The sequence below is a fragment of the Prenolepis imparis genome, unplaced genomic scaffold (assembly GCF_030444845.1).
Source record: "Prenolepis imparis isolate NDT839.2.m4 unplaced genomic scaffold, iyPreImpa1.0 SCAF_2, whole genome shotgun sequence".
NCBI classification, from domain to species: Eukaryota; Metazoa; Arthropoda; class Insecta; order Hymenoptera; family Formicidae; genus Prenolepis; species Prenolepis imparis.
Genome location: NW_028141160.1, coordinates 22,520,487 through 22,533,276, shown reverse-complemented (window position 1 = coordinate 22,533,276; position 12,790 = coordinate 22,520,487). Strand labels below are relative to the sequence as shown.

Here is a 12,790-nt window from a genome sequence, read left to right as displayed (position 1 = left end):
CGTAGTTGTAAATATACATATATATATAGAGAGAGCAACGTTGTGGCTGCCATATTTGCTTTTCAACACTCGAGGATTCCGTTCTGGCGCCTATATGTATATATATACGCGAGAGAGCAGCGTCATTGTACTTTGTACATAGAACGAGTCCGGAAACACACGAGTGCGCATCTCCCAAGGAAGGAGGGATTTCGTATACCCTTATCTCGCCGTTTTTTTCCATTTCATTATCATATAAATTATCATCAGCATCGTCATCGTCATGGACGAATCCGATCGCGAAGAAACGGGACACCGGGGGCCACGATACTCTGCTCAGTGCGAACAATTGTGACTTTTTGTGCACGCGTTAACACGTTTTGTCGCGACGAATATTCGCGGTGACGCAAGAGGGGAAGAGAAAGAGAGGGAGAGAGAGAGAGAGACAGACGTACAGATTCGCTCGGAGAGTCCGGTGGTGTTACGTGTTTTCGAGTGAGCCTCGTCCGTGTTGTGCACACGCCATGACGTTGCTGTGAAATCCGTATCCCAATAATAATCAATCCCGATGTTGGTCATAGGATTGTGCCAATGTAACTTTCATGCTTTTAACGAGGAAGAGAGAATCCGGGGCGGCGGCAATTCGTGGATACCGAAGAAAGCTTCAAACGCGTTTGAAGCTTTCGAGGTCGTATTCATGGAACTATGAACCTGGACTCGTTGTCTTTTACTTTGTCACAAATCAGTTATTTGGTTGCGAATTTGAGTAAGAAAAATTACGAGGACAGCTGTCAGGAGATATCGGTCGTAAGTATATCACGATATTTCGTTCCAATTTATTGGAAATTTTCGAAATGGGGGGTGGTGGGGGGAAAGAACACCTCGTCGGTTAATCCATCTAGATCATCTTTTTTTCTACGAATCCATCTCTTCCTCCCCTCTTTCCCCTCCCTTGGCCCCTTCCCCTCCCCCTTCCCCCCGCTTCCGCTCTTTGTCGTTTGTACCTTTCGAGAGACGCAAACCTCTGAGATACAGGATGTTCGTTTAGCGTTTCTCGACGTTTTCTCGCGATTTCATCGATTTTTTGTTTTTACGGTGCGATGTCGACGCGTAAAAAAATTCGCACGCAGCCTCGCAGGTATTTTCAAACCAATCTCTCTTCTCCAGCTCGAACAATATCTATACACATCTATTTTTTTTCTTTTTCCTTTTTTTCTAACATATCGTTTCTAAATGCTAGATCGAGGTTTTTCTCACACTCATCGACCTGGTGTGTTTACTTCCGTTTTCTCTATCTTAACCTCGCACAAATATAAGCTTCTTTTATACTATAAGATCACAACGTGTATCCAATACATTTCACTTTTCATATCTTCGAGGATTTTTTCGAAATTATAATTTTAATGCGAAAGTATAAATTATTTAACACATTTGGGTGCGTTAAATGTAAATTATAATGATAACACATGTATAAAGTAAAGTACTGATTTGTATATTATTGTTGAAGTGGTTAAAGATCGAGGAACTTTAAACAATTGTACTTTAATTCCGATGATCTCTTCACAGTTGGTGCAGTGGCACGGTCTAGAAGCAGACCGACATTTCTTGCGCTGTCTGATCTCGTGCGTTGACTTCTCTAAGGGTGAACAGTCAGAGTCGAGCGCGAAAGATTATTACCAAGCGAAGTTGCTGAAACAGGAGTGCAACAGTTTACTGAGCAAACCTTCTTTTATATCTAATCTGTGCTTCGCGGTAGATAATCCTTTACATCATCAAAAGGTATTTTGTGCACAATTATATATTACTATTACAGCAAATGAATTTTATGAGACAGTATACGTACTAATTCTTTTGTAATTTTTTTCAGACATTGAATCCCTCTCCAAAGTTTTTTGTCAATTTAAAAAAAACACTTGGCTTAACTTTGGTGCAGGAGGTTGCCTTTGCGATTGCTTTACAACATTCGGAAAACACAGAAATCTGTTCGTTAGCCTTAGAGCATACTCAGAAGCAGCTGCCCGAATTAATAAAGAATTATATAAACTCCGAAACAAGTAACAAACATCACGAAGGTGGTCTGCACGATTCTCTGCCACAGGTTCTTCAGTTGATACTCGGCCAGGTTTTTCATACCAACAATCCTTATAATCTACCCGTCGAGGCGAAGGAAAAATTTCTTCAAAACCTTCGGCGCGATTTTCCCCGTGAACTGGTACCAGTGGTGCTAGCACCATTCTTGTACCCAGGAGACGGGGAAACACCATCATTCAAGATAGAGTTCAACATGGCTGTCAATCAAATGGTTAATATTCAGTTATCATTGATCATTTTTAGTATTGAAAAATTAAATACAACTTTATAAATTTATTATTTATTATTTATTATTATATTTCAGGATAACAATACTTTGGTAGAACTGATTATGGAATTAGGATATAGCTTTACCAGTAGCGTGGACGAATGTCGTTCAGCATTGGCGGGTTTAGGCGCGAGAGAAATATCGCCGTCATGCGTTGCTCGTGTGTTGGCGCATATGGCACGTAGCTGTAGCAACCTCGACGATGCTGGAGGTTTGCAATCATTTTGGGGCAACTCGGCTGCCTCGCAGGACTCGAATAAGGAGAAATCATTGGATAGTAGCATCCCTACGACATGGAATGTTGAAGTGTTTATTCAGACTTTAAAAGAAATAGTGAGTTTATGTGTCTGGCTTTTTATATTTGCTACATAGTTTTTTACACGGTGTTTCTCGATTACGAAATCAAGTCACCTTTCTCGGAAACTGACTGTAATCTTATAATCGGGCCGCAGACTTGTTTACTCTTCAGGAATTATTCTTTGATAGCTCGTCGAGAAGTGAAACGAGAAATGAGAGTTTCAGCTTTTAATCTCGAATTTAAAACTCGTTTAAATTGAGAGAGAAACAAGTTATTCGTGATCTTAAAAAAGAATTGTATAATCGAGGAACACTATAAATATATACATGCTTGTGTATCTTTTGTTAAAATAATAAATTTACTTCTTAAATAAATTTTTTATATTTATAATTTAAATAATATATAATACAGTTACAAATCGTATGTGTTTACATTTCAGCAGTCTACATTATCTTGGAACGATGTTGTAGTGAAGTTGGACCATGCAGAGTTTATTATTAAGGATAGACAAGGTTTAAGCTTGTTGATTACGGGCCTCAAATTAGGTCTCCAGCATCAGGGATATCCGCCCGACATGTTTCCCGTCGAGCTCTTCTATCGACACTGGGATAACGTAGAGGGTCAATGTTCTCTGATTCAGCAGATTCTTAAATGTCCGGATATATTTTGTTTCGCCGACTATCCGTATCATTCGGTAACCGTCGACGTATTGAAGGCAGCACCTGAAAGCGACAGCAAGGAAGGTCAAACGTGGCGATCACTGAACATAGTCGAATTACTTCTTCATATGGCCGAAAGAGGCTTATATAATCCTGTGCAGGAGACATTTAAGTGGCCGGTGCAACACTGCCCGGACGTGCTAGTCCTGGCGTTGTTACAAATAAATCCACCGCTTACTTTACTGAGACAAGAATTGTTTACCACCCTATTGCCGATCTTTCTCGGGAATCATCCAAATTCTGCTGTGATACTGCACCACGCGTGGCATGCAAATAATGCCAAAATAAAGACGATTATAATGCATGCCATGGCGGATTGGTATACACGTGGTGATCATGATCAAACAAGATTGTCTCGAATTTTGGATGTTGCACAAGATTTAAAGGCTCTTTCTGCCTTACTTAATGCACAATCCTTCCCATTCGTCATTGATCTCGCTTGTCTGGCGTCTCGACGAGAGTATTTAAAGCTAGAGAAATGGTTAACAGATAAAATTAGAGATCACGGAGAACTTTTCGTCGCCGCGTGTGTGAAATTCCTGCAACGACGATGCCCTCAAGTCATGGGTCCTATAAAGGAGGATCCTACAGTTCCTAAAGCGAGTCAGTTGCCGCAGGAAACACTCACTACCATACTGGCCTGTTTGCAAGTTTGCGCTGGGTATGTTTTCTTTGGAACTTGTAAACTGTAAGATTAATTTATCATTTTAAGATTAATTTATTATATTAGTCTAATTTTCAAATGTTTATGGAAATTACATTTGATTTTTCTATTTCCGCATACCATAGAAGTGTGTCTCAAGAACTGTCGGAGTTGATAATGACGATGGTGCAGAACTGCAGTCTAATGTTGAGTAAGAGCACTATGAATAGACCACCACCACCGGGAGTTTTAAGACATCGAGGAATAGAACCGTTTAATCCGGCAACTTTGGGGAGTCAGGTATTTTGATCTTTCTTTATTCTGTTTCTTTTGATTTTCTTTCATGTTCTGCAGTTTTCTCTGCAAATTTTGTTTTATTATTTAATTATGCTATTTTAAGATTGTATGCGATTATATAAGTTGATGTTATATTCCACAGTTATTTTCTTCGAAACAAGTGGATCCTCTTGGAAATCTTGGTTCGAGTCTTGCGACTATGGGTCTTGGTACCGGTCTCGGACCTCCAAGCAGTTCCGCGTTTAACTTGCCTGGCGCCTTAGGACCGCTAGTTTCTGCACCCGGCTCTCCTTCGCGACTCATGGGACCTTCTCCGAGTCCGTTCCCTATGTTGCCTCTATCCTCGCAACTACACTCGGGTCCAGTTGGTACTCAGGGGCCGTCTGTACTTCCCGGTGGTACGATCGGTGGATTGGGACGTCTCGGACCGCCGACCGGCATCGAGAAAGCGAGGATCCCGGAAACCTCGAATCTATTTCCAGACATGGGACAAAACGTGTCCAAGGAGGTTGAGGACGAGGCGAACAGCTATTTTCAACGTATATACAATCATCCGCCGCACCCGACTCTGTCGATCGACGAGGTGCTCGATATGTTGAAGAAATTTCAAGATTCCGGTATTAGACGGGAGAGAGAGGTCTTTAATTGTATGTTGCGGAATCTATTCGAGGAGTATAGATTCTTCCCGCAATATCCGGAGAAAGAACTGCAAATAACGGCGCAATTGTTTGGTGGAATCATCGAGAGGGGCCTCGTCAATAGTTACATGACTCTTGGATTGGCACTGAGATTTGTCCTCGATGCGCTGAAGAAACCTGAGGGTAGCAAGATGTACTATTTCGGCATAACGGCCCTGGATCGATTCAAGAGTCGTTTGAAGGATTATCAAACGTACTGCGAACACGTTAGAACGATTCCGCATTTCAACGAATTCCCGCCGCATCTGATAGAGTACATAGAATACGGGCTGCAGGGGCAGGAACCGCCGTCGAGACCTCAAGGTCCAGTTCTTCCCAAAACTTTGTCGGCTATGTTGGCTCCGGTCACGACTCCGTACAAGACCATGACTACGACTACCGTCACGACTAGTACTACCCAGACGAAACCGTCCACGACTCCGACTACGTCTCTTTCGGCCCGAGTAAGTTCGATAAACAAATTTTTTTCTCGACATTTTTTTTTATTTAAAAATCCCATTTCGTAACACGAGGTGTATTTCTCTCGCAGCCATCTATGCCCTCGGTCGCCAATGCAACGAATATCGATACGTTGCTCGTGGCGACGGACAAGGAGGAAAAAATCACGACGCCGCCGGAAGCTTTACAGGACAAAACGGCTTTCATCTTCAATAATCTCAGTCAGTTGAATCTGCAACAGAAATGTGATGAAATTCGCGAAATTGTCACGGAGGAGTACTGGCCGTGGATGGCGCAATATCTAGTGATGAAACGTGCCAGTATAGAATTGAATTTTCATGTTCTGTACTCGAATTTTCTGGATTGTATAAAATTACCTGAAGTCAATAAAATGGTCACAAGAGAGACATTTCGAAATATCAAGGTAAATAGAATGATTTTGAGATATTTTTGTAATAATAACGATAGTAAATAAGTTAATATTTATGAGAGTTATGAAGAAGAATCTCACGAATTGTTGTTCAAGTTTTTATATAAATTTTATTTTATCTTAGGTTCTTTTACGAAGCGATAAGGGAATAGCTAATTTCTCGGATCGATCGCTATTGAAGAATTTAGGACACTGGCTCGGAATGTTAACTCTTGGCAGAAATAAGCCTATTTTACAGGTATATTATTATCAGTGTAAACATCATGTATTACATTATGGTGTTGTTATTAAATTATATTGTATAAATTTAATCGAATTTTAATTACTTAACAGATAGACATAGATCTAAAAAGTTTACTCGTCGAAGCATATCACAAAGGGCAACAAGAACTACTTTACGTAGTGCCCTTTGTTGCGAAAGTGCTTGAAAGTTGTGCGAAAAGTCGCGTGTTTCGTCCGCCAAATCCCTGGACTATGGCGATTATGAACGTTTTGGCTGAACTACATCAGGAACCTGATTTGAAATTAAATTTAAAGTTCGAAATAGAGGTACTTTGCAAGAATCTGAGCATCGATGTCGGGGTAAGAGTGCATTTGACTTTGCAGCAAATATATATAACGATTTTCGATTCGCTACAGAGAATTAAAATCGAATTTTGGCTCTGCGTAGGAACTAAAACCAGTCATTTATCTGAAAGATCCCGAAAAATTGCGTCATTTGGAATACCAGTTGTCGCATCCGAACAAGAAATCGGAACCTACTAACAATCAGCAGCAACAGTCTCAGGGGCCTATAGAGGAATTGGTCGGACGTCCGACGAGCAGTGGCCCCATTAATCCTCAAACCGCGCCTCCCGCGAATACGACACCCTCGTTGCCAACCGGCGGCGCACCTGAACCGCGATTCAATTATATGGATATATCTGTGACAGGAATCGCCAACATATCACAGCACATTTCTATCAACAGTCAGGTATGTTAAAGCTTGCTCTATTGATATCTTTATCATCGCCCTCTTTTTTTCGAACTAATCTCTTCATCCTGCTCTTTTCTCTTCTCTCGACAAAAGGTATTTCTTCGCAAATTACCTTTTATTAAATGATAATTTAAGAATAGCGCAAATTACAAGTCTATATATATAATCTTCCTATATGTAAGAGTGCACATTATTTTATTATGGATATATTGATTTCAGTTGCCTCTATTCCAAACGCATCCTCATCTGAAGCAGTTCGTTCGCCCAGCGGTCGAAAGAGCCATTCAAGAATGGATCCATCCTGTCGTCGATAGATCTATCAAGATAGCTCTTACAACTAGCGAGCAGATAGTGAGAAAAGATTTTGCATTGGATCCGGAAGAATTACGGATAAGGACTGCTGGACGTAACATGGTGCGCAATTTAACCGCCGGCATGGCCATGATCACGTGTCGCGATCAAGTAAGTCTACACGAGAGTATTATTAAAAGAAATTATAATTTATATTACAAAGAATCGATATCGAATTAATCTTTTACTTCTTCGCGCCATAGATTCTGGCATCCATCAGCACGAATTTGAAACAAGCCTTGCTCACGGCATTGATCGGCACAACCCCGCAGCAGAAGGAGCTTGCTGAGCAAGCGGCGAATGTAGTCGCCGCCGATAACATGGAACTCGCGTGCGCATTCGTACAAAAGACTGCCATTGAGAAAGCGATACCGGAGATGGACAAGCGGCTCCTTAGCGAGATGGAACTGCGAAAAATCGCTCGGCAAGAGGGCCGACGATACTGCGACCCTCTAGCCAAATATCAAGCTGAACGGATGCCGGAGCAAATCCGATTGAAAGTCGGTGGTGTGACGTTACAGCAGATGGCGGTTTATGAAGAATTTGCCAGGAATATTCCAGGATTCCTGCCGCTTTCCGACCGGGACACACAAGCACTCTTCATGCCGAAACCTATCAATGTAAGAAATATTCGTTTTTTTACAAGGTGTATACTCTCGGGAAAAACCTGGTATTCTCAGGGAATTTCAGCCTTGAAAAATCAGGGAATTCTTATGAAATTTGATTCAGGGAATTTTTAACAAAATTATTCTTTTGTTAATTTTATTCTTATTTAACTCTTAAGAAACATGTCTAACATATCTTGGCAATATTTAAATTTTTATTAAAATTTTGTGGTTTTTTTATTGACAATCTATTTTTAGTATCAAGATCTTATATAAATTATAAATTTCATAGAAAATTATTCATTTTTTAAATAGATAATACTTAAATAAATTAATACTATATTTATTTAATAAGTAAATAAATAATTTTATTAATTTTAATAAATAATTTAAATAAATTAGTATCAGAAATTTTAAACAAAATTTGAGTAGACACCCTGTTTTTATCAGTCTTATAAAACAAAAAAACATGACAAGAAAGATTTGTGAGACTCTATCGCTCTATTTTTTTAATTTTTCAAAGGAGACTCCCGTTACCGCGTTCACGCCTAATTCGGCCGTGGCAGTTGCCACAGCGCAACAAGTTGCGGCCTACGCGGCGGCTGTCAACAATGACGAGGTGGGTGCTATGTTGGAGAAACTTGCCGCGGAAGCGGAAGTCCTGCTGGCCGCCATGGGACCCGCGGCGCCTCCGCCGCAGCATGCTGCTCTTCACAGTCTTCTGGAATCGATTATTCTTACTAGAAGATCGAGAGACGCCGGTGCTGCTATGGCATTGTTAAAGAAAGTTAGTTACTCAACATAATATAAACTAGTGGCATTCAGTCGATTAAATGATATGAGACTTATGGACGACTTACGGCTATTCCAGGCTGTCGAAGGTTTGCTGGATGGGCCTATCATTTCTAGCGGGGTCATGGACTCGGAAAATCTTATACAGCGCTATCGAGAATTGCACTTGCGTATCTTGAAGTGTCTTCAGGATCCACGTGCGTACGGTATGCAATGGACCAATAAGCATGTGACTCGTTGTCTAACTGAGTGCAGAGAAGAATTTCGATACAATTTCGAAGCCGTGGATTACCTCATAAGGTACGGTCTCTCAAATTCACATAATATATGAAAGCTATTCGAAAGACTTTAATTAATCGTGGACCTTATTATTTCGCAGATCTCATTTGATCAGTCTTCCACAATACGACGTAGCTCTAGCGCAAGCTATGGAGGCAGGAAACACCATGGCAACGGCATTCGCCATGCAATTGGTTCAGCTCTATTTGATTGACGAGAGACAAGCGACTCATGTTACCGAGACCGATCTGTTCCATACGATTGAAATATTGGCGCGAATGGCTCATCACAGAACACCTCCGGAAGGGTAACGTATAAATTGCTAAATATTAGCTTTCGAAAAACTGCACAAACTATAAACTTAGTCTGCTTCTGTTTAAAATCAGGAGGACTGTTCTGAATTCTTTTTCAATATAGATATCCATCTCTCTTTGAATTAAAATATAACCACGTTTTTTTCTTCTTATTCTTCTTTATTCTTTTATATTTGCTTTGATTATTTTTTTTTTTTTTTTATCAAAGGGGTTATTTTAAGTGAACAAAGTGTTCGCATTTTGAACGCTTTACATCGGATAAAATTTCAACGCCATAGGAATTATATATTTTTTATATAAACATTCTAAAATTTCTTTAGTCGCTAAATTATAATACTAAATTAGAAACAAAGTCATCATTTTGTTCAAGTATATACATAAGATTCATATCATTTCAGAATCTTGCTCTTCAGATTAACAAGTCTAGTAGATTCACTGCGGGCCAATCATGATTCTGGTGTACTGGTGGACAGAGCTCCAGCAGGGCCTACGGCACACATTCATTCCGGAATCCTGCAGGTGAGAGTAAGTAGATTGTCCAGATTATTTGATTCAAATAGATTATTCCAACAGTGATATTTCGTACTTAGCGTTAACAAGATTATCGATATTTTATTTATTTAAAAAACCACGTAAATGACACAACAAGCAAAATTGATGTTTGCACGAATACTTTAGCTTCCAATTATTCGAAATGATAGAATCTAATACAATTTATGTAAAACGGAAAATAATCTTTTTCCATAATTCATGAGACACCGATCATTGTTAACAATGGGTACAGAATATCTCTATCTTTTTCGATATCCATAATTATGATCATGATTAACGTACGTCGTGCGTTATTTGTGTTTTTACAGGCTCGTGATTTCGACGATCCTCCAGGACTAATGGAAAAGACAGAGTATCTGCTGCGCGAATGGGTACAGATGCATCACAGTCCGCAACACGCACGCGATTCTACCAAAGCATTCAGCATATTCGTGCATCAAATGAATATCCACGGCATTCTCAAGACGGACGATTTGATCACGAGATTTTTCAAGCTGAGCACACAGATGTGTGTCGATCTCTGCTATCGCGCTCTCTCGGAAACTGCTACAGCTCCTTCTATTATGCGTGCCAAATGCTTCCACTCGTTGGATGCATTTGTACGTCTAGTAGCGCTCTTAGTGAAGCATTCTGGCGATGCCACCAACACTCACACCAAGATCAATCTCTTGAACAAAGTGCTTGGTATCGTAGCCGGAGTGTTGTTGCAAGATCACGAGATACGCGGTACTGATTTTCAGCAGTTGCCGTATCACAGAATCTTCATCATGCTCTTCCTGGAACTCTGCGCACCAGAACCGGTACTGGAAGCGGTCAACTTTCAAGTATTGACGGCTTTCTGTCACACCTTGCACATTCTACGTCCGGCGAAAGCATCTGGCTTCTGTTACGCCTGGTTGGAACTGGTCTCGCACCGAGTCTTCATAGGACGTATGCTCGCCATTACGCCGCAGCAAAAATGCTGGGGCATGTACGCGCAACTCCTCATCGATCTGTTCAAGTACCTCGCGCCCTATCTTCGTAACGCGGAACTCGCGAAGCCCGTGACAAGCCTCTACAAGGGCACGCTGCGAGTGTTGCTGGTGCTGTTGCATGACTTTCCCGAGTTCCTCTGCGACTATCACTATGGATTTTGCGACGTGATACCGCCAAACTGCATACAAATGAGGAATCTGATACTGAGCGCTTTCCCAAGAAACATGCGGCTGCCCGATCCGTTCACGCCGAACCTCAAAGTCGACATGCTCCAGGAGATAGCGCACGCTCCGCGCGTTCTCACCAATTTCGCGTCCACGATACAGCCGTTGACCTTCAAGAAGGAGCTCGACTCTTATCTGAAAGCTCGCGCTCCGGTCACTTTCCTGTCTGAGCTGCGCAGCAATTTGCAAGTGTCCCAAGAGGCTGGCGTACGTTACAACATTCAGTTGATGAATGCCCTGGTGCTCTACGTGGGGACGCAGGCTATAGCGTTCATTCGCAGCAAGGGCCACGCACCCAACATGTCCACGATCGCGCACTCCGCGCACATGGACATCTTCCAGAATCTGGCGGTCGATCTCGACACCGAGGGTCGCTACTTATTCCTGAACGCCATAGCGAATCAACTGCGATATCCCAACAGTCACACGCATTACTTCAGCTGCACACTTCTCTACCTGTTTGCCGAAGCGAACACGGAAGCGATACAGGAGCAGATCACCAGGGTCCTTCTCGAAAGACTGATTGTTAACAGACCACACCCTTGGGGTCTTCTGATCACTTTCATCGAATTGATCAAGAATCCTACTTACAAATTCTGGTCGCACGAGTTTGTACATTGTGCACCGGAGATTGAAAAGTGAGTCTTGCTTTCTCTAACTTGAAAGATTCAAATAGCCGAAATAGTAGTTTATGTTTTTCTTTCAAATTCGATGTTTCAATTATTGTTTCAGATTATTCGAGTCCGTAGCAAGATCGTGTATGGTGCAGAAACAGGTGCCTACCACGGAGACGGAGATCCCGGAGTGATAGAACGTTTCCCTTTACACGATCATTCACATATGTGTACAGTAAGATAATTCATATAGTGTGTAAGCGAACATTATTGCGTTAATATTTTAATAAAGAGAAACTTTGACTATCGAAAGGAGAGAAAGAGAAAGGAAAAGAAACCCTTATACACCTCACTAAATGTGTCTTTCGAGCAATGTACTTCACGCTGTGTATCATACATATACGACATTGTGTATACGTAATGCAAAAATGTCAGTATATACATTTAAAGTGTACCGTGGTGGAACAGGAGTTTACGCGCAAATAACAAATAGTGTTCAACAAATACAAAACGGACAATTTTCGCGTGCGCACATGTACAATTACTACTACAATTGTGTCTTCAAATAAATACACGATACATAGAGAGACAGCATGTTGCGCAATGCGATGGATAATAAAAAAAAAATTCATAGGAGGAATATACAATACATTTTAGAAGGAATTATATTGTTTAAGTGTACACGATACATTCAAAAAACCTGTGACATACAGTATAAAGTATTAGTATATATATATATAAATGTGTGATTTTTTTAAGAATAATAGTTATGTAACAAGATGAAAGAGAGCTGGATAACGGATAACCCAATGTAATTTATTTACACGATCCTTTGTCCTGGAGAATCTCTATTGTGATCTTTAGATCTCGTTACGTTCATCGAATTAATCAAGAATCCGACTTATAATGCGCACCGGATATTGAAAAGTGATCTTGATCACTTGATATAACGATTTTTACGAGCGATTACACGCATATTAAACGATTTTTGTTAAATCTTGCTATATACATCTTTTGCACACTGTCCGATATTGATTGGTTCCGTGTGGGGGGCAACTTAAAAGTATATACATCCATTATGTATACAGTAAGATGAAAATCAATGATTCAATATTGCATGTAAAAAGTTGTTGACGAATATGAATAAATGTATACTATTGAGTTTAATTTCTCACGATGGATAGGTATCGTACATGAGTGTGTATTGATTTATATATAGATATTAGATGCCTCCAACAGCAGTTTAT

General features: G+C 40.7%; 1 protein-coding gene across 3 annotated transcripts; it reads left to right on the top strand.

Moving 5' to 3' along the window:
- Nucleotides 1–56: 56 nt before the first annotated feature.
- On the top strand, nt 57–12,724 carry Not1 (CCR4-NOT transcription complex subunit 1). Of its 3 annotated transcripts, none has more exons than XM_083031978.1 (19): nt 57–786; nt 1,546–1,758; nt 1,847–2,281; nt 2,375–2,671; nt 3,076–4,016; nt 4,145–4,298; nt 4,438–5,436; nt 5,523–5,855; nt 5,986–6,099; nt 6,195–6,443; nt 6,532–6,834; nt 7,057–7,299; nt 7,392–7,808; nt 8,317–8,580; nt 8,665–8,885; nt 8,965–9,171; nt 9,577–9,697; nt 10,039–11,567; nt 11,662–12,724. In XM_083031978.1, the coding sequence occupies exons 1-19, from the start codon at nt 685–687 to the stop codon at nt 11,735–11,737; spliced, it is 7,218 nt and encodes a 2,405-aa protein (XP_082888104.1). In that variant the 5' UTR covers nt 57–684; the 3' UTR covers nt 11,738–12,724. The 3 variants fall into 3 exon arrangements, with proteins under 3 accessions (XP_082888104.1, XP_082888103.1, XP_082888102.1); XM_083031977.1 differs by having other exon boundaries at nt 58–786; nt 3,079–4,016; nt 9,577–9,703; XM_083031976.1 differs by having other exon boundaries at nt 58–786; nt 9,577–9,703.
- The last annotated feature ends 66 nt before the right edge of the window (nt 12,725–12,790 follow it).